Source organism: Erythrolamprus reginae, chromosome 2 (genome assembly GCF_031021105.1).
Source record: "Erythrolamprus reginae isolate rEryReg1 chromosome 2, rEryReg1.hap1, whole genome shotgun sequence".
Classification (NCBI taxonomy): domain Eukaryota; kingdom Metazoa; phylum Chordata; class Lepidosauria; order Squamata; family Dipsadidae; genus Erythrolamprus; species Erythrolamprus reginae.
In genome coordinates, this window is record NC_091951.1 from 224,943,221 (window position 1) to 224,968,850 (window position 25,630).

At 43.1% G+C, this 25,630-nt stretch overlaps 1 protein-coding gene across 2 annotated transcripts in view; it reads left to right on the plus strand.

The window, feature by feature from the left end:
• The first annotated feature begins 8,235 nt into the window (after window positions 1-8,235).
• Window positions 8,236-25,630, plus strand: part of ZYX (zyxin) — a 43,545-nt gene continuing 26,150 nt past the window's right edge. The window contains exons 1-2 of one of the 2 annotated variants that reach the window (XM_070742042.1): window positions 8,236-8,740; window positions 17,735-18,012. In XM_070742042.1, the coding sequence (XP_070598143.1) occupies window positions 17,757-18,012 (256 nt within the window). In that variant the 5' untranslated portion in view covers window positions 8,236-8,740; window positions 17,735-17,756. Of the gene's footprint in view, window positions 8,741-16,273; window positions 16,610-17,734; window positions 18,013-25,630 lie in introns of those variants that run through there. The other variant, XM_070742041.1, reaches the window with a different exon arrangement.

Consider the following 25,630-nt stretch of genomic DNA (forward strand, 5'->3'; position numbering starts at 1 on the left):
TACCAGTACAGGAAGTCCTTGACTTACGACCACAATTGAACCCAAAATTTCTGTTGCTAAGTGAGAAATTTGTTACATGAGTTTTGCCTCATTTAATGACCTTTTTTGCCCCAGTTGTTAAGTGAATGTTAAGTGCAAGTGGTAAGTTAATAACATGGCTGTTAAGTGCAAGTGGTAAGTTAATAACATGGCTGTTAAGTGCAAGTGGTAAGTTAATAACATGGCTGTTAAGTGAATCTGACCTCCCCCTGACATTTCTTGTCAGAAGGATGCAAAAGATGTTCACATGACCCTGGGACACTGCAACCATATGAGTCAGATGTAAAGTGTCTGAATTTTGATGACCAAAGGGTTACCACAACGGTTGCATGAAAAATAGTCATGTCACTTTTTTCAGTGTTATTGTAACTAAGAACAATCACTAAACTCTTGTAAATTGATAAACTCTTGTATTAATAATTTCTAGTTAAGGCTGTATAAATATCATTGTACCATGTATTTTATGATATAATAAATCAATATTTTCAAAAGGTGGTATAATACCCGTTCTGATTATTACTTCAGCCCCACAATAGCTAGATTGATCACTGTAGAAGACATTCTAAATTATAGTCAGATAGCCCAAATTAAGCTTATTACGCAGATACTTTAGGCAGAAATTACGTAGGCAGTAGGCACCTCCAGATGCTTTAATTATCACTCTGGAATCTTCCTTGGCTTCACCCAATACATTCCCACCATTCACAAATGATGTATTTTGTATTTCTGTGGTGGCACACTTGGTGATGGTGAGGTGAAGCATGCCCACGTTTAACACTGATCATAGTTTGTGCTGCCCTTCCACTAAATTTGGATGCTGTAAGCAAAGGGCCTTTCTGATAATCTTTGCAACGACAGATGGCGGAGAAGATGAACCAGAGAAGGACACCTACCTGGATGGAACCCGAGCCAATTTTCTGTGGATCTTGTTGACTTCAGTAAATAGTAGGAAATAGAATGGAATAAAATAGAAGATTTGGCCAAGTATGATTAGATACACAAAGAATTTGTCTCTGGTGCATTAAGCTTTCAATGTACATGCAAAATGACTGTAATAAAGTAATAATGATGATGATGATGATGCCAATAATTTAATTTAATTTATTAAATTTATAAGCTGTCCAACTCCTCACGGACTCTGGGTGGCATACAAGTAAAAACAATAGAAACATAGAAGACTGACGGCAGAAAAAGACCTCATGATCCATCTAGTCTGCGCTTACTATTTTTTGTATTTTATCTTAGGATGGATCTATGTTTATCCCAGGCATGTTTAAATTCAGTTACTGTGGATTTACCAACCACGTCTGCTGGAAGTTTGTTCCAAGGATCTACTACTCTTTCAGTAAAATAATATTTTCTCACATTGCTTTTGATCTTTCCCCCAACTAACTTCAGATTGTGTCCCCTTGTTCTTGTATTCACTTTCCTATTAAAAACACTTCCCTCCTGAACCTTATTTAACCCTTTGACATATTTAAATGTTTCGATCATGTCCACCCTTTTCCTTCTGTCCTCCAGACTATACAGATTGAGTTCATTAAGTCTTTCCTGATACGTTTTATGCTTAAGACCTTCCACCATTCTTGTAGCCCGTATTTGGACCCATTTAATTTTGTCAATATCTTTTTGTAGGTGAGGTCTCCAGAACTGAACACAGTATTCCAAATGTGGTCTCACCAGCGCTCTATATAGCGGGATCACAATCTCCCTCTTCCTGCTTGTTATACCTCTAGCTATGCAGCCAAGCATCCTACTTGCTTTTCCTACCGCCCGACCACACTGCTCACCCATTTTGAGACTGTCAGAAATCACTACCCCTAAATCCTTCTCTTCTGAAGTTTTTGCTAACACAGAACTGCCAATAGAATACTCAGATTGAGGATTCCTTTTCCCCAAGTGCATTATTTTACATTTGGAAACATTAAACTGCAGTTTCCATTGCTTTGATGATTTATCTAGTAAAGCTAAATCATTTACCATATTACAGACGCCTCCAGGAATATCAACCCTATTGCACACTTTAGAGTCATTGGCAAATAGGCAAACCTTCCCTAAGGCAAACCTTCCCAATATAAAAACCATTTAGAACCCTTAAGATAAAAGCATTCATTAATTCTAGGCTGGAGTTAGATGGTATTGATCAATGGCCCCAGGCCTACCAGCAGAGCCAGATAAGGAAAGGTAGTAAAGCTGAAAAGGATAATAGCTATACCCACTAAAACCCTCATTGTGTATTGGACAAAATCAACCAACCAATCAATCAATCAATCAACATGACTAAATAAACTTAGGCATAAGGCAGTATTATGGGAATTAGGTGTTCAGCAGAGTGATGGCAGGAAGGATGGCATACTGTCTCTGTGTCTGGTTGTTTTGGCAGGCAATGCCCTGTAGTGGGGTCCCAAGCTAAAACAGTTTATGTCCAGGATGTGAGGGATATCTCTCAGCCCTCCATTTGATGTGTGCAATATACAGGTCCTCAATAGAAGACTATTGCTTTTTTCCTGCAGTCCTAACTATCAATTGAAGTCTATACTTTGTCCTGTTTATACCAAACCCCACAATTATAGACAGACTCAATAATTCCTCTGTAGGAAAAGGAATGTAAGTAATGAAAATATGCAGTAGCATAGTTGATAAATGTGAAAGAAAGCTTAATCAGTATCACTGAATTCAGATATAACAAATGATATTTTTTTGAATAAAGAAGAATTTCAAAATTGTGTTAAAAAAATTGATGGTGGAAGAATAAATTTGTTTAAAATTGCAGGAAGGCTAAGTAAAACAGGAAGTTGCTTCATGCGGAGTCAAAGCACTAGTTCCTGTAACTCAGTACTATTCTCTGAATCACAAACATTTTTGTCCGTAGCAAGGATTTTTCTCTCCCCCCCCCTCCCCCCCCCCCGCTAGTGGTGCAGGACTTGAATCATCTATGTAGAGAATGTAACTACAACAAATCAGCTAAAAACTACTAATGAGTAATAACTAAATAAAGGATATTGACTTCTGACTTCTTGGGGTCAACAGTGAAACTCACACATTCATCACTGTCCAGCAGGGGGCTACAAACTATTATAAGTACTGTACTGTATAGTGATTTTGGAGTGCTTTCTTTATCCATTGTTTTCTGCTAGTAACAAGAATGACATACTGTACTTCAGTTCCTAGGCACACCCTTTCCTGGTGCTTAGGAAAAGATCAGGACACAAGAGTTCAAGAAAGGGAGCGGTCCCGCTGAGAGAAATAATTACTTACAGATAATTAACAAGTGTTGTCTGTCATTATTTTCTTGCTAATTTCAGATGTAAAACTTCATTCATTAGGAAATTTGCTGTTAATACATTTTTGCTGCGTTGTTCTGAAATATTTGTGAGGACATATCTAAAATTGGAACCAAACTTGTCTTTTCTTAGCCAAAAAGATTTTATTTTTAAAAGTTGCTTGCCCACAAAGTAGTTTCTTCATGTGCTTTAGCTTGGAAGCATGCATGATTAGTGAACAATCCAGACAAGATACAACAATCAATCTCCAATACAGGTAGTCACATTTATTTCTAGTGGCACAAGAATTGTTTTCTGGGGATATCTTTCAGATTGGAAATGTAGCCATAGAACGTGGCATTTCATTTTATGAACACTTCCCCGGGGCAGCTCAAGATTACATTCAGGCTACAAACCAATATTATGGGAGGGGTGCTGACTTAAGGGTTACTGCCTTCTCCAACCTGCTATTTGCTGAGTTTTATTTGGATTATTTCATGCTCTGAGTTTGGTGGATCGTTGGTTATTTGAACCAAGTTCAGAGGGTATCAGAGTTTTTTGACTAGTCAACCCTGACTACATATATTCGCTTTTATTGCTGACTTTCAGTCCAAGACATCTAGAGAGTATCAGGCTCAGAAAGAATTCTGTCAACTTCTTGGTATGTCAATAGAAGATAAACTCAAAACTGGTTAAGCAATTTTGAACTCAACAGGAAAGGAAAGAAGAAAACTGCTGTCCCCTTATTCATTTCAATTCATTAGATTTGTATGCCACCCCTCTCCGAAGACTCGGGGCGGCTCACAACAATAATAAAAACAATATTCCAGCGTAAAAAAATCTAATATTAAAAAGCACATAAAACCCTATCATATTTAAAAAAGCAAACAACATATACATACCCAAACATAAATATTTTTAAAAAGCCTGGGGGAAAGGTCTCTCAACTCCCCCATGCCTGGCGGTATAGATGGGTCTTGAGTAATTTACGAAAGACAAGGAGTGTGGGGGCAGTTCTAATCTACGGGGGGGAGTTGATTCCAGAGGGCCGGGGCTGCCACAGAGAAGGCTCTTTCCCTGGGGCCCGCCAAACAACATTGTTTGGTCGACGAGAAGGCCAACTCTGTGGGACTTTATCGGTCGCTGGGATTCGTGCGGTAGCAGGCGGTTCCGGAGGTACTCTGGTCCAATGCCATGCAGGGCTTTAAAGGTCATAACGAACACTTTGAATTGTGACCGAAAACTGATCAGCAGCTAATGCAGGCCACGGAGTGTTGCAGAAACGTGGGCAAAACTAGGAAGCCCCACAATGGCTCTCGTGGCCGCGTTCTGCACGATCTGAAGTTTCCGAACACTTTTCAGAGGTAGCCCCATGTAGAGAGCGTTGCAGTAATCAAACCTCGAGGTGATGAGGGCATGAGCGACTGTGAGCAGTGACTCCCTGTCCAAATAGGGCCGCAACTGGTGGCAGTGTCCATATTGCCAGAATTAAGCTCAGAATACAAAGTGACTCAACATAGTCACTGCATACAACATTAATATCTACAGCACTGAAGGGGCTCTCAATTCAGATGATAATATATTATGGTAAAGTTGTATCTCCCTGGGTTCATGTTATGGAGACACAAAAGAAATTCTGCACGAGAGGCACTTTGCACACAAAGGTCATTTCTTCATTATGAGTTCCAGTATCTTTTAGCCACATCATATATTGTTGACGCAATACAAATTCCTATTGCTGCAATTTTGGTTACATGACACTAGAAAAGAAGGTGCTAAAGACATGAGTGAGGAAATATTTAAAAAGTCAATGCGCATGAAGCTGCCATATAACAGCATTGAATGCATGTACACTGGCAGCACTTTTGTGTCTGGAGAACCTTTCCAAATACTTAGGAGTTCAGACACTAAATTCCACTCTGGCCTCTAAGACCTAACAACTCACCTTGGTAAACAATACACCCTTTGCAACATATAACAGTGACTGCTGTTTTCCAAGTCTCTCCCATGTTCCTTTCCTTGTATACAAATTCTATCCCTGTATTGCCTTTCTCCCAGTGGCAGGAATTGGGAGTTGTATTTGTTGTTGACAAATGCAGACAGATATCTTTATTCTGAAAGAGCAAATATAGTGCTAAGTCATAATGCAGTGTGTTAACCTTGCTGTTCTGCTCGGGTCAATATGACCTGAAATGAATTTTGAGACCTGTAGATTATTTATCATGCAAATCTCAAATTTGTGATTAACTGACTTTTCCTCATTTGAGGTGTTCTTACTATGAGAGCGGTGGGTTTTTTTCCGGGGGTTTTTTTGTGCTACATTTCACTACACCTTAAACAGTACAAGTGTATAGTAAATGCAAACTGCAAGGTTAAAATTGATGGTAGTTGTGTAAATCCAGTCACTCAGATTTATAGGTTTACTATTACGTAGCTATGCCTTAAGATTCTAAGAGCAGAGACATCACCCTGCCAACCAAAGTCAAGGCTATGGTTTTCCCAGTTGCAATGTATGGCTATGAAAGTTGGATCATAAGGAAGGCTGAGTGCCAAAAAATTGAGGACTTTGAACTATGGTGCTGAGAAGACTCCTGCAAGTCTTTTGGACTGCAAGGTGACCAAACCGGTCAGTCCTAGAGATTAACCCTGACTGCTATTTAGAAGGCCAGATCCTGAAATACTCAAATACTTTGGCCACAATGAGAAGAAAGGACTCACTGGATAAGAATATAATGCTGGGAAAGAATTGAGGGCAAAAGAAGAATGGGATGAAAGAAAATGAGGTGGCTGGATGGAGTCACTGAAGCGTAGGTGTCAGGTTAAATGGACTCCAGAGGATGATAGAGGAAAGGAAGGCCTGAAGGAACGTTGTCCATGGGTTTGCGATGGGTCAGACTTCACAACAGACTTAACAACAACAACAAAAAAGCTTACTTTAAAAGCAAACCATGCCTCTGTATAATATATAAACTAAGCTATATTGTGGCTGTGCTGCTTAGGTACCTTGGTTCTTACCTTCTGCCAGAAAGAAGCTGTATAGTGTTACTTTTATGCTTGTATTTCTTTTCCTTTGTGGTTATTTTGATTTTGTGAAGACAAGAGAAAAAAAAATCAACAAGAAAAAGGAAGAAAGAGGAAGAGAAAAAGAAAGAAGGAAAATCATAGGTGGATACTCCTGAAGCATGCCATTTTGAATTCATCAGATCCCTAAATGTGTAGTTTATTTATTTATTTATTTAATTTATTTATTAGATTTGTATGCTGCCCCTCTCCACAGACTCGGGGCGGCTCACAACAATAATAAAACAATATACAGAGAGCAAATCTAATATTTAAAATCTAAAAAATCCCATTATTTAAAAGAACATACAACACAAGTATACATACATAAAACTATATAGGCCTAGGGGGAAATGTCTCAATTTTCCCATGCCTGACTGCAGAGGTGGGTTTTAAGGAGTTTGCGAAAGGCAAGGAGGGAGGGGGCAATCCTAATCTCCAGGGGGAGCTGGTTCCACAGGGTCTGGGCCGCCACAGAGAAGGCTCTTCCCCAGGTCCTGCCAGACGACGTTGTTTAGTCGATGGGACCTGGAGAAGGCCAACTCTGTGGGACCTAACTGGTCACTGGGATTCGTGCGGCAGAAGGTGGTCTCAGAGATATTCTGGCCCGATGCCATGAAGGGCTTTATAGGTCATAACCAACACTTTGAATTGTGACCGGAAACTGATCGGCAACCAATGCAGACTGCGGAGTGTTGGTGTGACATGGGCATACCTAGGGAAGCCCATGATTGCTCTCGCAGCTGCATATTATATCATTGATTACATTTGAGGGCTAGCAATGCATGTTCTTTTTGTTTTCTGTTGTACTGTTATTATGAGCAGGATAGATAAAGCACAAGCAAATCTTCAGCTCGCACCAAATAAAGTTACAGAGTGAATGAAAGGAACAAAGGTTCTATTAAGTACTTGCAAAAACCGTGTAAGAAGCAAACTGGGCATGGGGAAAGCAAGTTGTGACTGCAACCTAGAATGGAGAAATGGTGCAGAATTCTTCTTTGTCTTTATGACAGCAACCATCTTTATTTGATCTTTTGAACAGTATTAATTACACTTAAGTTAAAAGCTTCCACTCCTCCCTGCACCCGGTCTTCTCCTTGATGCTAGGAAGATAAGAATGCAACCAATTTTAACAACAGCAAACTGTGGGGGCTTTTTGTGTAGAAAGAACAAACCTCTTCACCCTTTTCTAAAAGGGAACTTCTGAGTCAGAAAACTCTTGCAGCTGGTTCAAGGAGAAAAGAGAGAGTGGGTGGAGAAGCCAAGCAGACCCTGACTCATCAAAAGCAGCTTCTCGGAGCTCGGGGGGCTCCAAAGGAAATGAAATCACTTCTAGTGGGAGAAGAAGGGGAGGAGGGGGAGCGAGGGTCCAGGAGGCAAACTGAAGACCGTTTTTTTTCCTTCAATAAAGTTGAAGAAGAGGGTAGCGGCCCAAGTTGAAGAAAACCATACGCTGAGGGGGCGGGTGTGGGCAAAGGTTGGGGCCGCGCTCCAACGAGAGAGAAAAAGTCGCGCCTCAGGACGGGGACTGAAGAAAGCGCCAGCGCCCATTAAACCATGAATGACTGTCCTTTTCAGTCAGACTTTTTAAAATTTTATTTTTTAAATTTAATTTAGATTTGTTTTTGTTTTTTAAAAAGCTCCAACTGCCCCCTCAGCGGGTAAATGTTTAATAGGTTCGGGCGCTGCGCCGACGTTAAGCGAAGCCCAAGGGGACTTCCTTCTCCGCCCGTATGTCAAGCCGACGGCGATTTCCTAGGAGGACTGCCTCTACTTCGGAGGGCGCCCAGAATAGGCAGGAACTGACCCTAGAGCAGGGCTCCCCAAACTTGGCAGCTTTAAGACGTGTGGACTTCAACTCCCAGAGAATTCTGGGAGTTGAAGTCCACACGTCTTAAAGCTGCCAAGTTTGGAGGACCCCTGCCCTATAGAGTAAAACGAGAGGCGAGCCGGCCTCCTCAGAGAAGAGCGGAAGCCTCGGTCCCGCTCGGCACTCATTCCCCCGCCCCCATCATGCCGTCGCCGGCCTCCCCGATTGCCACATTCCCCGAAGAGTGAGCTCAGCTGTTAGCTCAGCGCAGCCTCCTTCCTTTTATGGTCAAACGCTTGGGCAGGGGGAGGCTCTTTTTTTTTCCGGCAGCCTTTGGGGCTCCACCGGCTCTCTCTCTCTCTCGGCTTTCCTCCGCCCCCATCCCCGCTTTGCTCCACTCCCCCTTCTTGGCAAGCCAGGGCTGCTTTAGAAAGTTGCGCTCGGGCCAGGCAAAGGCAGAGACGCCTGGCCACGGGTAAAGCAAACCGCCGGAGGCTGTGCAGCGCCTCGCCTGTCGGAGGGAGATAGAGAGACGCGGAGTCCCGGAGCAGTGTTCGATCCCTTGAAGGTAAGCTCGCCTTTCCCTGCGCGGGAGGGAGAGCTGCGTCTTCGCTTTCCGCAGGCTGGCTCCTCCATAGCTCTGCCTGCTGCCTTTCGGGCTTGGAGGGCGCGAGCGGCTCCCGGGCTTTTTTTCGGGCCCCTGATTGGTCACTCGGGGGCTGAAATCGTCCACTTGGCCCCTGGAAGGCGGGCGCGCGCGCGCGCACCTCCCCGTGAGGCACGTTATTTGCAGCAAGAACTTTTCCTGGAAGGGTCTCCCTCCCCCCACCGCGCGGGGGGGGGGGTTATGGTGTCGATGGGGAGGGGGGTAGAGAAGCGCCTCAACTCTGACAGAAAAATTTGGGGGGCAAAAGAAGGACTGGGATTCTGAGGAAAAGGCCTCTCTCTCGGGAAATGCCGACCAATTATAGGTGTGTGTGGGGGGCGCCCTCTTCGGACTTTTCCTGCGACCCCCCCTTCCCCTGCTATGGGGCAGTATCCCCACCCCGCAGCCGACTCCCCCTTTTCTTTGTCTTGGAAAGTTCCGCCAGTCGGTGAAAGCTGAGCCGCGCGCTGGGAATTTGTTGCATGCTTTAAAGCTCAAACCAAGCCGGAGGGGGGTGGCGCAACCCCGCGCCCCCGAGCGCTTTTCCAGATGTGTTTTAGATAGCGGAAAAGAATCTGCTCAAAGTTCTTGTCGGGACGGCAACTCTTGCGTGACTTTCTGGGTACTCCTTACTATATAGAAAGACACTTAGCGTTGCTGCTCGTTGAAACTTCCTAGGATTGTTTTTTATTTTCCTCTACTTTTTTGGGGTCGAGTTTTTACAGCCGTTCCAATGTTAAAAAAAGGAAGAGCTGAGCGACTTTTATCTACATACTTGGTTAAACACTCTGCAATCTTAATATAACTTTAGGGGTTTTTTGCCCAGGAATTTATTTATTTATTTATTATTTGGACTTGTATGCCGCCCAACTCCCAAAGGACTCTGGGCGGCTCACAGCTAAGTACAGATAAAAAGATATGTAACAGGAAAACTTCCTACAAACAGTAACAAGCATCTAAAACAGCTATTGCTTTTCTGCAGCGTCTCTTACTAACTCAAAAGGCACATGATTAGCAATGAGAAGGAATGGAGGGGGGGGGGAAGTAACAGATGAAGAATTGAGGCAACATGTTCACAATGCTATTACTACCCTCTTTCCATTGAGGACCATATGCGAGTTTCCGGCTGCTCACAGAATTACAATTTGTATTGAGAATTCAGAAGTATAACTTGGTACAATCCCACCTCAAGTTGTCATTAATCTTAACTAGATCTACTGATCCTGGATCTTCCGGCCTCTGCTATCCCCAAATTGTTTGAGGCAACAAAGTTGAATTGTTCGATCTCTTCAGACATAAGCCCATAGTCTACATATGGCAGAATGACTTAGAACATTGCTAAACATCAGCTTGACTGTCTATGAGAACCAGAGGTTTGTCATTCATCCAACCAGACATAATCCATGACACATATGCTGTATTGTGGTTGGTAGATCACAGGTCACAAAGCCTTGTCTAGGAAGCAGACACCAACCTGGATATGTCTGAGCCCTGAAGGCATCCTAAATTCTAGTAATGAAATTGGCTTGCATTTCCAAAACTTGACATATTAATTGGGAAGCTTCTAATGTACAGTATTACAAATAGGGCTGCTGCCAGAAAGGAATTGAAACTAGGAAGTTGCACAAAAACATTTCAGTTTTAAAAACAACCTTCACCTTTTTCCTTTGCTGTTAGTAACTACATATTGAACAATTCCCGATCTAAAGAAAAGCTACAGTGTTATTGATTTTCTAAATACCATTTCTCCTCCCCGAGGAGCCCAAAGCAATGCGCAAATTTAAAATTATCCTTAATTAAACATCCAACCAGTGTCAGAAGATTGTTAACACTACAACAATCCAAATTAAGTGCATTTATAAAATTAACATATACAGTACTTGTGACAGCAAGCTATGTAAGACACTAGTTCTGGAGTGGTTGTGCAATGAAGGACAACATGATCATACAAGCAAACAGGCTATGACTCTTCAAGTGGAATGGTGGTCAAAAGTAGAATGCTTTTACGTAGCAGACCCACAAGGAATCTTACTTTATTAATATGGAGTTAGAGATATTAGACTCATTCTTTATTTTGGGTGGAGATGCTTATTATCTGTATGTATTCAGTGGTTGACCACTAGATATTTGAAACTGCACTGAAGCAGGATGGGTGGTCCAATTGCTCCCAGCCTGGTGTCCTTTGGAGTTTTTCTGACTGTAACTCCATAGTCCCTTATTACTGGTCATGCTGATTGGGGCTAAAGTACAGCATGTCTGAATGGGGCAAACTGGTATTGCTGAAACATTAAGTTCACTTTGCTGTGCAAAATCAATATACATTTTAGAATTGATGAGGCTGAGTGTTTCTAACACTTTTCATAAACTGGGCATAAAGGCATTTAATATTTAAAGGAGAACTTCCCTGTCTAGAGATGGTTTTTGCTGTTGTGTTTTTGCTACTATGCCTCTAAAAATGAAAGAAACCCTTTGAATTGAGGGTATATCGATATATTTAATATTTCATTAGAAACTATTTTAACAGTTGTATGCATTTAAAAATTACACAGACTGACTGCAAGACTCTTGTGTGCCCTTCCCACTTTTTTCCTGCCTCAATCTTTTCTTGCAATCTCACTTTTTTTGTTGCCAACAAACAAAACAAAAGGCAGAGGATTAGCAATGAGCACTTAGCACCGGACATTTGGTGGGAGTGGTGAGGAAAGAAGGAAGAAAATGGTGAAAATTATTGAAAAGAATTCATGTAATATGCTTGCAAAGCCAATTAAGGAAAGGGAAATATGCTATTGTCGTATTTTCACTAAGGACCAATGAAGTTGCGTCTTCCCATAATTTTTATATATTATAATAATAATAATAATAATAATAATAATAATAATAATAATAATAATAACAATAACAATAATAATAAATGTTTATTTATAGTATCCTTTTAACAAAGGGCATAACAGCATGTTAGCAGTAGCACTTTTTAACAGAGCCAGCATATCAGTACTGTATTTAGAATTTTATTTCTTGTTTAAAGAAGAAGCATTCTGTATTTCCAACCTACCTAAGGGAACAATGTAAATTGTAGATATGGTGTACCCCTTGATTAACTGGAGCTTTGTTTAGTGTGTTTGGATTGCAATCATTTTATACATGATACTATTTTTCACATGCATATCATCCCATTCACCTCTTAATGGACATTTAAATGTAATGGAATCTCTTCCTCCATCAGACCACAAAATCAGGGGTAACATAATGCCAAGGAAAATTAAATAGAGTGCAGCTTTTGTGTAGCTTGTATGTTGAACTTGCAGGAGGGGATTTTTTGTCTGTCTTCTAAGCATTTTGATAGAACTAGTTTGCAGTAATTCTCCATGGAAGGGAATTCTTCAGGAAGGTGAAAACTTTCGTTTACTTTGAAAAAGGCAGAATTTGTGTGAAGGAAAACTTCATTTTCAATCTTTGACGTGATAGGAATTATAGTACAGTACTCTGGTAGAAATCCTAAGCAATTTAAAATGAGCAGCCTGTGCAATTTGTACTGATTTGAAGGCAGTTTGTACTACTAAAAAGTGCCCCACTTCCTCTCACTCTTTTTAAAACCAAAGCTTTAATTTGGTTGACCAAAAGCCATTAAGGTAGTCATTGAACGTTTTGTGGCCACCCTCCCAAACAGCTGTTCTAAAGCCTAGAGATACAATAACTGGTTGAGACTTGCTCACAGGAAGAAATATTCTCCCTTGCCCATGTGAACATTATCAGTCACTCTTAGGCTGGCTCTTATTTGGCTTCTTAAGTACAATTGAACTCCTTTTATCAGTTGACCTTGGAAACGGAGTGTCTCTTCAGAGACCAGTTTGCAAAATGTAGTGTTTGACTCAGTGCTGGTGAAGGCAAGAAAAGGGGATAAGATGGGCAGGGCAGCTGCAATTGGGAAGTGGCTTCTTGTGGGGGAGAGTGAAGGAATTGGAACAGCTGCTCCTACTATGCCAGTGTCTTTCTGGGACAGCTGACAGTCTTTGTGTCAATGTTGAGCCTTTCCATTTATATGTAATCTGGTTCTGCCATCTCTTGGGAAATTGGTAGGATAGCCTGAAAAAGTTGGTAAAGCAGAACCTTATGTTTCCTGTAACTGATGGGACAAAATGAGCTCTGTGGCATGAAGTAGGATGAAGAGAGAAATGAGTACATGTAAGGAAAAATGCTTAGGACTTGCTTGACTTGCAATTTCTTAGTTTTAGGAACTAATATGAACTATGCAAATACAAAGGCAGAGGCCAGAACAAGCAAGTTCCCATTTATCAAATTCTAAGGTAACTATTCTGAGTTTTGAAGTCTAATAATCATGATTTTAATGACATGCTTCAGATTTTATATTGCTTTGGATCAGCCTTGAACCCAATTGAACTTAATGAGTAAGGAAAGGCATCTGGCTCAGCATGAAAACTGATTGAATTTGGGTTGGAATATAACAACACAGCATCATTAATATTTCCCTCCCCCCAGTTTTGTTTATCTGAAGCAGAGTGTTAAAGATATCTTCTTGCATCTTAAAATTATCTGATTTTGATGTGGTTCCTGAGGGTTCGGTTCTAATAGTGGGGTAGACTGCATTTTCATTCTTTGGACTGGCTGGATGTAAGTGTACTAGTAAAATAATAATAATAATAATAATAATAATAATAATAATAATAATAATAATAATTGCTCTGTCGGGCTCTCTGGTAGACTTCTCCTAAAAATTCACAGGTACAAATTTCAGACACACCTGTTTGGAAATTCAAAACAATGTTCTTTATAATGAAAAGTCACTTAAACTAAGCCCTCTTTTGGTATAGCAAAGAGCACTTGTCTCCAAACAAACTGGTAATTTGTACAAGTCCCTTATCAGTTCTGTGATACTTAGCTTGCAGCTGTGAGGCAATTCACAGTCCTTCTTCTTTCACAAAGTGAAACACACTTTGCTCTGGTTTAGTTTCAAAGCGGGGGGAAAAGCAACACACCAAGGTCGAAGTCAGCAAAGCAGGCACGAAACACAATGATCAGATAATCCTCCACAATGGCCAAACCCACAGGCTGCTCCACCCAACCACAGGTGGCCTCATTTTCTTTGATAATAATCTCTCAGTTGTTGTTGCCTATGCATCGCTCTCCGCATGAGTGGCTGTATCATTAACTTTTGTTCTGAATCCAAGGAGGAGCTAGATAATTGATCTCCTTCTGAGCTGTCTGCCACACTCTCCTCCTCCCTGTCACTTATGTCTTCTTGGTCAGAGGAGCCTTCATCAGCAGATTCCACCGGGAGCAAAACAGGCCTGCAGCATGTGGGTATCTCCCACACATCCACAGTCCTTGGGGCAGGAGCTGGGCCAGAGCTAACCACAACAACAACAACAAATAATAATAATAATAATTATTATTATTTATTAGATTTGTATGCCGCCCCTCTCCGAGGAATTTGCAGTTCTTAAAGAGTAAGAATTGCCTTAAATGTTTATTAATAAAGCCCATGGTACTAAGATATGGTCTGTCTATTTCTGTTTATAGTTAGCTAACAAATTTATATAGCTCTGGTATAACATTTGTGGTAAATTATAATACATGATCATATCAATCAAAAAAGTGACGTCAGGGCCAAAATGTACCCATTTGGACACATGCTGGGCTTCATTGACTTCTGGAAAGCAAAATCTTCAGCCCATCCAAATCCAGAGGAAAAGTTGATCCATAAGCCAGGTACCATGGCAGAGAAAGCATACTTCCTGCTACCAATGACATTGCTTCACTGAGCATGTTCCCTTTACTGGATGTAGTGGAGAATAGGCAAAAACTATTGCAGTTAGGAAGTCCTGCAAATAAGTTGACCTCTTGCTATGATAGAAACATAGAAATATGGATATATGTTTATCCCAGGCATGTTTATGGATATATATTTATCCCAGGCATGTTTAAATTCAGTTACTGTGGATTTATCTACCACGTCTGCTGGAAGTTTGTTCCAAGGATCTACTACTCTTTCAGTAAAATAATATTTTCTCATGTTGCTTTTGATCTTTCCCCCAACTAACTTCAGATTGTGTCCCGATAGGCTTTTAGCACTTTGAATTGCATTCCAAAACTTACTGGAAGTCGGTGCATCTCACTACTGCACATGGCAGGGTGGATTTGATTTAAAACACTAGCAAAAAGGCTTGATTTAAATTAACTTGATTTAAATCATGATTTTTTAAAGAGCAACTGTCACCTCTGTCCTGCAGTGGCTCTTCCTCTGACCTGCTGTTGACTCACCCACAACCTCATGCTACTTAACTAAGCTCCATTTCATGCTGAATAAACTAAATTATTAATGTATCTTAAATGGAAAACTATATTTAGATAGGTTTTAACTCCAAAAACATTTTATTAAAATAAATTTGATAAAAAATAAAAAAACAATTTAAAAATTTAAAAAATCTGATTATTATTTTTTATCATTGTTTTTATCCGCCCTGGACATAGTGGGTTCGCTGCACATGTTGTAGCATTTTGGACAGGCCATAACGTCTGAATGTTTTTTAAGGGCAGCCCCATGTAGAGTGCATGGCAGTAGCCCATCTGAGAGATGATTAGGGTATGAGTGTCCATGAGCAGTGCCTCCAGTGAATTGGCACAAAGGTTGCAAAGGCTTTCCTGGCCATAACTGTCCCTTCTCTTTGAGCAGGAACCCCAGATTGTACAGGAGTGTTACCCATCCAGAGTTTACATTGAAACATAACGAAACGGAAGGCCAACAACCCCAAAGAGACTCTCCCTTGTCAGGAATCAGGTGAAGGCTATTTTCCCTCCTCCTGACCTCCACAGCTTCCAGACACCTTGATGACATCACTTAGATACTGATATGTATAGAGTATAACGTACTGATAAAAAATCTTTTTAAAAAAAAACCTGCGGGCCTTTAAATCAGTGGTTCTCAACTTGGGGGTCGGGACTTGGGATCGAATGACCGTTTCATGGGAAAAGACAAATTTCCCATGGTGTTAGGAACTAAAGCTTCTATTCTGGCGCCTTGGAACATATTTTTACAATCCGACCAATCAGACATTTACTGTGGGGGTGTCCCTCTGGCCTTCCTGCTTAAAGCTCTGTTGGGAGAATTGGCACTAGACTTATGGCTGGGGGTCACCACAACATGAGGAACTGTACTAAGGGGCCGCGGCATTAGAAAGGCTGAGAACCACTGCTTTAAATAAACACCCTTCCCAGCACAGTCGCTGTGCCTTAAACTACACAGGCAAGCATTTGATATTTTATAAGAGGATTAGTATGTTATGTATTTAAATTGGTCTAGTGAGACTGTGCTTTCTAACTGCCTGGGAACAGTTGCAAAGCAACCTTTTTTAAAAAAAAGAAAACTAAGAAAAAATATATTACTCGTGTCAGGGTTGCAGCTGATAATTGGCTGCTCGCTGTGTGTGCCTTGGCTTCAGCCGCCGAAAAGCCCAACAGCAGGACGTTCATGCTCCAGGGCAATCTCTCTGCTGCTCAGTCTGGGAAGGAAAGACTTGTGACTCCAGGAACGTGTCAGCACGGCTGGCTGGGTCTAGGAGCTGCTTCCTGTGTGGTTGGGTGGGGGAGTGGCAGCGCCGATAGCCGAGAGGCAAGGATGCTGCCCGAGAATGCTTGTGACGGGAAGGACCAGGCAGAACGGACCAGCTGCAGGACGGAGCAGGAGGAGGAGAAGGAAGGGGCAACGGGGCTGACCACGGATATCAGGGGCTCCAGGGGCTGCCTCGCAGATGCCAGCGCCATGGAGACAGACAGGTTTCCTTTTGTTCTTCTCCTATCCGCTGCTGCCAAATTGCCTTTGTGTTGAGGAGCCAGTGCCTTGAGGGTGAAGCGAAAGAGAGGGGACGAAAAGGCAGAGAGAGAGAAGAGCGTGGAAGGAGGAGGGGGGCAGTTCTGTTATCTGCATTAAAATGGGTAGAAATGCGGAGCGGTCGTCCTCTTAAACCCCTGTGCTGTAATGCAGTGTTTCCCAACCGTGGCAACTTGAAGATGTTTGGACTTCAACTCCCAGAATTCCCCAGCCAGCAAATGCTGGCTGGGGAATTCTGGGAGTTGTTGTTGTTGTTGTTATCATTATCATTATTATTATTATTATTATTATTATTATTATTATTATTATTATTTATTAGATTTGTATGCCGCCCCTCTCCGCACACTCGGGGCAGCTCACAACAGTGAGAAAAAACAATATATACTGACAAATCTAATAATTAAAATCTAAGATAACAATTATACATTTAAAAATCTAAAAGCAAGGAACCCCAATATAAAAAACATACATACAGTCATATCATGCACTAGAACTAAATAGGCAGGGGGAGATGTCTCAGTTCCCCCACGCTTGACGACAGAGGTGGGTTTTAAGAAGTTTGCGAAAGGCAAGGAGGGTGGGGGCAATTCTAATCTCCGGGGGGAGTTGGTTCCAGAGAGCCGGGGCCGCCACAGAGAAGGCTCTTGAAGTTGAAGTCCAGATATCTTCAAGTTGCCAAGGTTGGGAAACACTGCCGTAATGTACACAGATCCCTATTCTCTCCTACACGTAGCTGCGTTGACTCCCCAAGCATGCCCCATAAGAGGGGGAACCTACGCTTGAGGCATGTGGTTTCTTCCGTGGCATTTATCCATCTTTCCCCATGTGACAGAGCTTAGGTTGTTCCCAAAATATATGCAGGGAGGAAGTTCAGGCCTGGCTGTTCTCTCACCCTAATCGGAGGCTGAGGCTTATCTACATTTTGGACCTTGTGTATTTGTTCCTTGCATCCTGTTTGCCTCTGCCCTCCCTTTCCATCTCAAATACTCTCGTTCACCGCTCTGGCCCTGGACTCCATGCCTTGTTCGTGACTGATAGCAGGGTTTTTCTTTCTTGCCCTCCTTATCTAGGTCCTGTGCCACCCTCAGCAAGATGGCCTCATCCGGTGCCCCAGGAACCCGCATGACCTCTACTGTCAGCATCAACATCTCCACTCCAAGTTTCTACAGTCCCCAGAAAAAATTTGCCCCTGTCGTTGCTCCCAAGCCCAAAGTGAATCCCTTCAAGGCCGCTGGACCGATTCCGGAAAATGCTTCCGAGCAGAGGCTGCCTCCGGCGGCTGGAGCCTGTGCCCAGATAGGAAAAGTGGGGGAGATCCCCATATCTGTGACTCTTCCCCCAGCAGAAGGTAAGTCCTCCTTGTTGTCTTCTACTGGGAAAAGCAAAGGATGCTCCGATGGAAAGATGGCGGTGGTAGGGGTGTGTGTGGTGGTGTTGGAAGGGAAGGATATGGCCCACAATCACATCAAAGTTGGAACTTCCAGGTTAGAAGAAGGTGTGGATAGAAACATAGAAACATAGAAGACTGACGGCAGAAAAAGATCTCATGGTCCATCTAGTCTACCCTTATACTATTTCCTGTATTTTATCTTACAATGGATATATGTTTATCCCAGGCATGTTTAAATTCAGTTACTGTGGATTTACCAACCATGTCTGCTGGAAGTTTGTTCCAAGGATCTACTACTCTTTCAGTGAAATAATATTTTCTCACATTGCTTTTGATCTTTCCCCCAACTAACTTCAGATTGTGTCCCCTTGTTCTTGTGTTCACTTTCCTATTAAAAACACTTCCCTCCTGAACCTTATTTAACCCTTTAACATATTTAAATGTTTCGATCATGTCCCCCCTTTTCCTTCTGTCCTCCAGACTATACAGATTGAGTTCATTAAGTCTTTCCTGATACGTTTTATGCTTAAGACCTTCCACCATTCTTGTAGCCCGTCTTTGGACCCGTTCAATTTTGTCAATATCTTTTTGTAGGTGAGGTCTCCAGAACTGAACACAGTATTCCAAATGGGGTCTCACCAGCGTTCTATATAAGGGGATCACAATCTCCCTCTTCCTGCTTGTTATACCTCTAGCTATGCAGCCAGAGGTATAACAAGCAGGAAGAGGGAGATTGTGATCCCCTTATATAGAGCACTGGTGAGACCACATTTGTAATACTGTGTTAGTTCTGGAGATCTACATATCTATTTTTTTAAAAAAAGTGGAATAATCTCCGTGAGGGTGTGGCTGCCAGAATTTTGCTCAGGGAAGAATGAGAAAGCAATCTCAAACAGGAGAGTTGAGGGATGACTCTCCATGATTTGCCTGTGAATCATCTGGAATGTTAGACTTGTGGGAGGAGCATCAGATAACTATCTGGCTGGGGTTGAAGGCAACTGTCTTCATCAGAAACTTAACACGTGGCCTTGGGCTAACCGTGGATGCTTAATTTGACTGTCTCTTCCTTGCTTGGAGTGGTAATAAATGAACGTAGTCAGGGGGTGATGTAACGTTGAGGCATCTATTGATAGTAAGAATTCTACCACAAGTTTCAAAATACTATAGTTTTAGATTCTGATTCAGGGATGCTGCCAAGAGATCCTTGAGTGATAGGTGGGGGAGAAGATGTATGTGAATGTCCTTCAATCTGTGTTCCTAATTCTAGATTGCAACTATTTGGTACAAACTGTACATGGAGATATATATATATATATATACACAGTGTTCCCTCGATTTTCGCGGGTTCGAACTTCGCGAAAAGTCTATATCACGGTTTTTCAAAAATATTAATTAAAAAATACTTCGTGGGTTTTTTCCCTATACCACGGTTTTTCCCGTCTGATGACATCATATGTCATTGCCAAACTTTTGTCTGCCTTTAAAAAACATTTTTTAAATAAACTTTAATAAATAAACATGGTGAGTAATAATCTAAATGGTTGCTAAGGGAATGGGAAATTGTAATTTAGAGGTTTAAAGTGTTAAGGGAAGGCTTGGGATACTGTTCATAGCCAAAAATAGTGTATTTACTTCCGCATCTCTACTTCGCGGAAATTCGACTTTCGCGGGCGGTCTCGGAACGCATCCCCCACGAAAATCGAGGGAACACTTGTATATATATATTAATTATTGTATAGGTCAGCAGTCTGCACCATTCCCCAAATCATCAGGGCTCTCCCTATTTAGAGAAAAAGTTAAGCCTTAAAACAGATGTGTTAAGGCTCTGGGAGGTTAAACACATCTGTATTTTGAATTTACTTCCCCCAGCCTCCTCAAAAGCCTTTGGGTACACTTTATTCAGCCTTCAGATGCGGGTGCAGTAGTGGTGGCAAACTAACCTGGATTTTTAAATCTATATTTCAAACCAAGTTCATATTTGGAGAGCAAAAAGACCAGAGCCAGTTTTATTTAAATAAGACATTATAATTTACTTCTACTTTTTTATTTGCATATCTTCCTTTGTTGTCATATTTGTTTTAAACCCTTTTCCTAGACCTATTTAATAAATTATAGGTAGACCTCAACCACAACTGAGCCCAAATTTTTTCATTGTTAAGCAAGACAGCTGTTAAGAAAGTTCTACAACCTTTACAACACTTGTTAAGTTAGTAACATGGTTGTTAAGTGAATCTGGCTTCTCCATTGTCTTTGTTTATTAGAAGTTTGCAGTAGGTGATCACATGACCTCAGGACTCTGCAACTATCATAAAGTTGTCAAGTGTCCGAATTTTTATCATGTGACCACTGTAAAAAAAAAGTCACTTTGTTCAGTGCTGTTGTAACTTCGAATTCACTAAATGAATGGTTATAAGCCAGAGACTACCTGTATTGTTGACAAAATCATTTTCTTTGTTTTCTTTCTTTCCATCAGCTCCACATTAAGAATGTCCTTGCCTAACGGAGGGCTCTCTAGTCCTTTGTCTTTTTAAAAACCCTTTGAGTAGGATACTTTTTTCATTATTTGGTTTCAGATACCCTTGGAATTCAAGTTGCTTATTTTTGCCCTAGTAAAGTTGGCAGTATCCCAACAGCATGTCCTTGACTCTATAGCTGAGGTTGGATAGTATTAAAATTCTTTCTCCGACTATAAAAAAGAAGCATACATATACTTTCATCTCATCTGAGGAAACTTAAGAAAACATGTACTGAATGTGAAACCCTCGCTTCTTCCTGGGCCCTTCTCTGGAGAGGCACATTTGAGGCTCTTAACAGTCTTCAAACACACACACACACACACACACACACACACGCACACACACCCAAAAAACCAACAACATGGAAAATTTTTATAATAGAAATGACTCTGGGATGACTTGGTCACAATGTACAATTAAGTATCATCAAAACTGTAGGTTTATCTGAAATTTCCATTTATTTTTTTCTAATCCATTGCTTAATGTTTACAAACATTAAAAGTGGCTTCTTGATTGGCTTTTTCATTATAAAAATAAATGCCTGATTGCTATTAATTAGTATTAATTGAATATGCCAGAATAATATTTGATCTTTGAGATGTCATAGCTCCTATGGTTTTTCAGTTAGTACACCTCTATTTGAATCCCTGGGGCTTGTATCCCGAATCTAGCTTTTGTATAATTTTTGCCTCTTCAGCCTAAGGCAGATATAAGTATTGCATGAATATATTTGTTTTTCATATTCATACTCTGTTATTGCTGATGGGATCTCTCTTGAAACACATTGACATTTTAATTATAAAATACTCTTGGTATATTTGCATGTGAAAAACGTCAGTGGGACAAACTAGCATTATTAGTAATTAATGACTTGGTTATCTTTCTACTCGGTGGATAGTTGAAACCCAAGGGACGGTTCCTCCTAGTCCCAGTTTTCTTTAATGGGATTTAGGAAGGGCAGAGGGAAATATTGTCAAGTTGGAGAAAAACAATAGTAGTTTATGGATACAGAATTCAAGCATCTAGGAAGGCTAGAGAGACAAAGGAAACTCGATACAGAAGTGGTTAATGTTTCCATAACAGGGATGACTTAGCATTTGCACACAATGATAAGACAAATAAAGAATCAACCCTGACTTATGAACCTAAGCACTACTTAGAGAATATTTATTCACGATTGAGGTATTATTCTGGCTTATTATTGCATAAACAAAAAACTAGATTTGATTGTTTTCCTAGGTTTAACCAAATTAGTAGAATACAGTGAACCCTCGATCATCGCGAGGGTTCCGTTCCAGGACCCCACGCGATGATCGATTTTTAGCGAAGTAGCGGTGCGGAAGTAAAAACACCATCTGCGCTTGCGCAGATGGTGTTTTTGCTTCCACTGCCGCCCGCCCTTCGCCCGCCCACCCCGTTGCTCGCGCCCGCCCACCCCATTGCTCACGCTGTTGCTGGGGCCGCTTCCCAGCTGGGGAGCCGAGCTAGGGATTCCCCAAGCGCGCGCGCTTTCCCCAGCAACGCGCGCGCGGTCGGGACTCCCTAGCTCGGCTCCCCAGCTGGGGAGCGAGCTGCGATGTCCCCAAGCGCGCGGGCACCGCCCGCCCGCCCACGCTGTTGCTGGGGCCGCTTCCCAGCTGGGGAGCCGAGCTAGGGAGTCCGGACCGCGCGCGCGTTGCTGGGGAAAGCGCGCGCGCTTGGGGAATCCCTAGCTCCGCTCCCCAGCTGGGGAGCCGAGCTAGGGAGTCCGGACCGCGCGTGTGTTGCTGGGGAAAGCGCGCGCGCTTGGGGAATCCCTAGCTCCGCTCCCCAGCTGGGGAGCCGAGCTAGGGATTCCCCAAGCGCGCGCGCTTTCCCCAGCAACGCGCGCGCGGTCGGGACTCCCTAGCTCGGCTCCCCAGCTGGGGAGCGAGCTGCGATGTCCCCAAGCGCGCGGGCACCGCCCGCCCGCCCACGCTGTTGCTGGGGTCGCTTCCCAGCTGGGGAGCCGAGCTAGGGAGTCCGGACCGCGCGCGCGTTGCTGGGGAAAGCGCGCGCGCTTGGGGAATCCCTAGCTCCGCTCCCCAGCTGGGAAGCGGAGCTAGGGATTCCCCAAGCGCGCGCGCTTTCCCCAGCAACGCGCGCGCGGTCAGGACTCCCTAGCTCGGCTCCCCAGCTGGGGAGCGAGCTGCGATGTCCCCAAGCGCGCGGGCACCGCCCGCCCGCCCACGCTGTTGCTGGGGCCGCTTCCCAGCTGGGGAGCCGAGCTAGGGAGTCCGGACCGCGCGCGCGTTGCTGGGGAAAGCGCGCGCGCTTGGGGAATCCCTAGCTCCGCTCCCCAGCTGGGAAGCGGAGCTAGGGATTCCCCAAGCGCGCGCGCTTTCCCCAGCAACGCGCGCGCGGTCCGGACTCCCTAGCTCGGCTCCCCAGCTGGGGAGCGAGCTGCGATGTCCCCAAGCGCGCGGGCACCGCCCGCCCGCCCACGCTGTTGCTGGGGCCGCTTCCCAGCTGGGGAGCCGAGCTGGGGTGTCCCCGCGCGTGCCGCCCGCCCGCCCACGCCGTTGCTCGCGCCGCCGCTGGGGTCTTACGGGGGCAAGAGGGGGAAGACCCAGGGAAGCCTCTGCCCGGCGGGGAAACTCCACCATCTACGCATGCATGGAAGGGCACGCATGCGTAGATGGTGGAGTTTACTTCCGGGTTGAAAACTCGCGAAATAGCCCTTTCGCGATCCTTGAGGACGCGAAACTCGAGGGTTCACTGTATTCACTTTGATTCTATTTTCCTAGTCTAGAAATGCTCAAAAATTCATTAGCCTGACCTAGCAAAACCTGTTCAGTTCATTCATGAATAGAAATACAGTGGTACCTCTACTTAAGAAATTAATTTGTTCCGTGACCAGGTCCTTAAGTAGAAAAGTTCTTAAGTAGAAGCAATTTTTCCCAGAGGAATCAATGTAAAAGCAAATATTGCATGCAAACCCATTAGGAAAGAAATAAAAGCTTGGAATTTGGGTGGGAGGAGGAGGAAGAAGAGGAGGAGGAGGACAGTCACTGCTGAAGGAAGAAGGTGAGGTGTGGGGAATCAAAAAATCCAAAACCTTAAGGCTTAAAAAAACCCAGAGGGACTCCGAGACAGCGCCCAGAGAAAGGAAAATGCTCCTTTCGCTCTGGGCTGCCCAGAGCGAAGGGAGCGTTTCTTTTCTCTGGGCGCTGGCAAAGGTTTATTCCCTCTCCAAGCACCTAGAGAAAGGAAAATGCTTTGTTCGCTCTAGACTGCCAAAGCCTCCTTAAGCACCACTGAAAGGCTCCTCTGGCAGCCCAGAAAAGTCCGAGATGGCCGGGATTAAAGGGGGAATGGCAGGAAACTGGCCAGGCCTTCGTGCCACTCTCAAATTTCCTGGGAAATTTTTCCGGGCTCAGGTTCTTAAGTAGAAAATGGTTCTAAGTAGAGGCAAAAACCCGTTCTTAAGTAGAGGTACTACTGTACAGTATTTGGCGTCTAAAACATCTGGTTTTGAACCCTGCTTGGGGTGTGCGTGAAATTAAGTAACAACATAATTGTATGAATGCGAGAAAGAATACCACTCCTAGTGCAAAAAGACTTAGATGGCACTTTGAGTCACATTTCAGCAACAATTTGGATAATCTAATCTTAGGTTAAATGATAAAATTGTTCCTGAAGCGTAGTGGGAATTTTATGCTTTATAATATTTGAGGGGATCCTACAGTACATTGATGGGGGTGGGTGGGGTCAAACTCTTTCCCAAAACACCAAAAGGTAAGACAAGAAACAATTGATAGAAACTAACCAAGGAGAGAAACAACCAAGAACTAAGGAAATATTTCCTTATTGTTCTAACCAATGGAACAGTATGTATTCAGAGGTTATGGGTGTTACATTCCTGAAGACTTTCAAAAAGAGACTGGACAATCATTTATCTGAAATGATATAGGGCTGTGATGATGAACCTATGGCATGGGTGCCACAGATGGCACGTGGAGCCATATCTGAGGGCATATGAGGCTTTGCTCTATGTTAGCTCCAGTGCACATACGTGCCCTGGCCAGCTGATTTTTTGGCCTTCTGGAGGGTGGGAGGAGGCCATTTTTGCCCTCCCCAGGTTCCAGGAAAGCCTTTGGAGCCTGTGGATGGTGAAAAACAACCCAATGGGCCAACCGGAAGTTTATTTCCAAACTTCTGGTTGGCTGTTTTTCACCCTCTTCAGGTTTCAGGAGGCTTTCCTGAAGCCTGAGGAGAGTGAAAAACAGCCCAATGGCCCAACTGGAAGTTTGTTTCTGAACTTCTGGTTGGACCTTTGAGCCATTTTCGCCATCCAAGGGCTTTCCTGAAGCCTGGGGAGGGCAACAAACAGCCCAACGGGCCTACCGGAAGTCCAGGGGCTTCAGTGAGGCCTGCACAGATGTAAGGGGGGGCAGCCCAGGGGCGATTGTGCTTATGTACATGGGGGGAGGGCATTGCATTATGGCTGTGGGTACACGTGCGCAGGCCATTGACCATGCCAGCACTCTTTTGGCACCCGAGGGAAAAAAGGTTTGCCATCACTGGTATAGGGTGCCCTGCTCAAGCAGGGGGTTGGACTAGAAGATCTCCAAGGTCCCTTCCAACTCCATTATTCTATGTTCTCTGTTCACTTGCAAGTTACTTGCATTCAGACAATTAGGAGAGTGGAGAAAAGTATTTCATGTTTTTATCCTATCTTTGATTAGGTCTGCAATTCTAAAATCACATGGTGTAAACCATTGTTTTCCAACCTTGGCAACTTGAAGATATTTGGACTTTAACTCCCAGATATCTTCAAGTTGCCAAGGTTGGGAAACACTGGTCTAAACAAATGCCGTGATTTTAGTTCCTGGTCAACTGGCATAGAATCAGACCTTGCTTTTGTGCAATAGATTTGGTTATTTGGTTGATTTTGGTATAGCCCACCAGTATTATATCCAAATAGTAGATATGTTTTTTTATAAAGCCTCAAAAGTACAGTGGTCCCTTGATTTTTGCGGGTTTGAACTTCACGAAACGGCTATACCACGGTTTTTCAAAAATATTAATTAAAAAATACT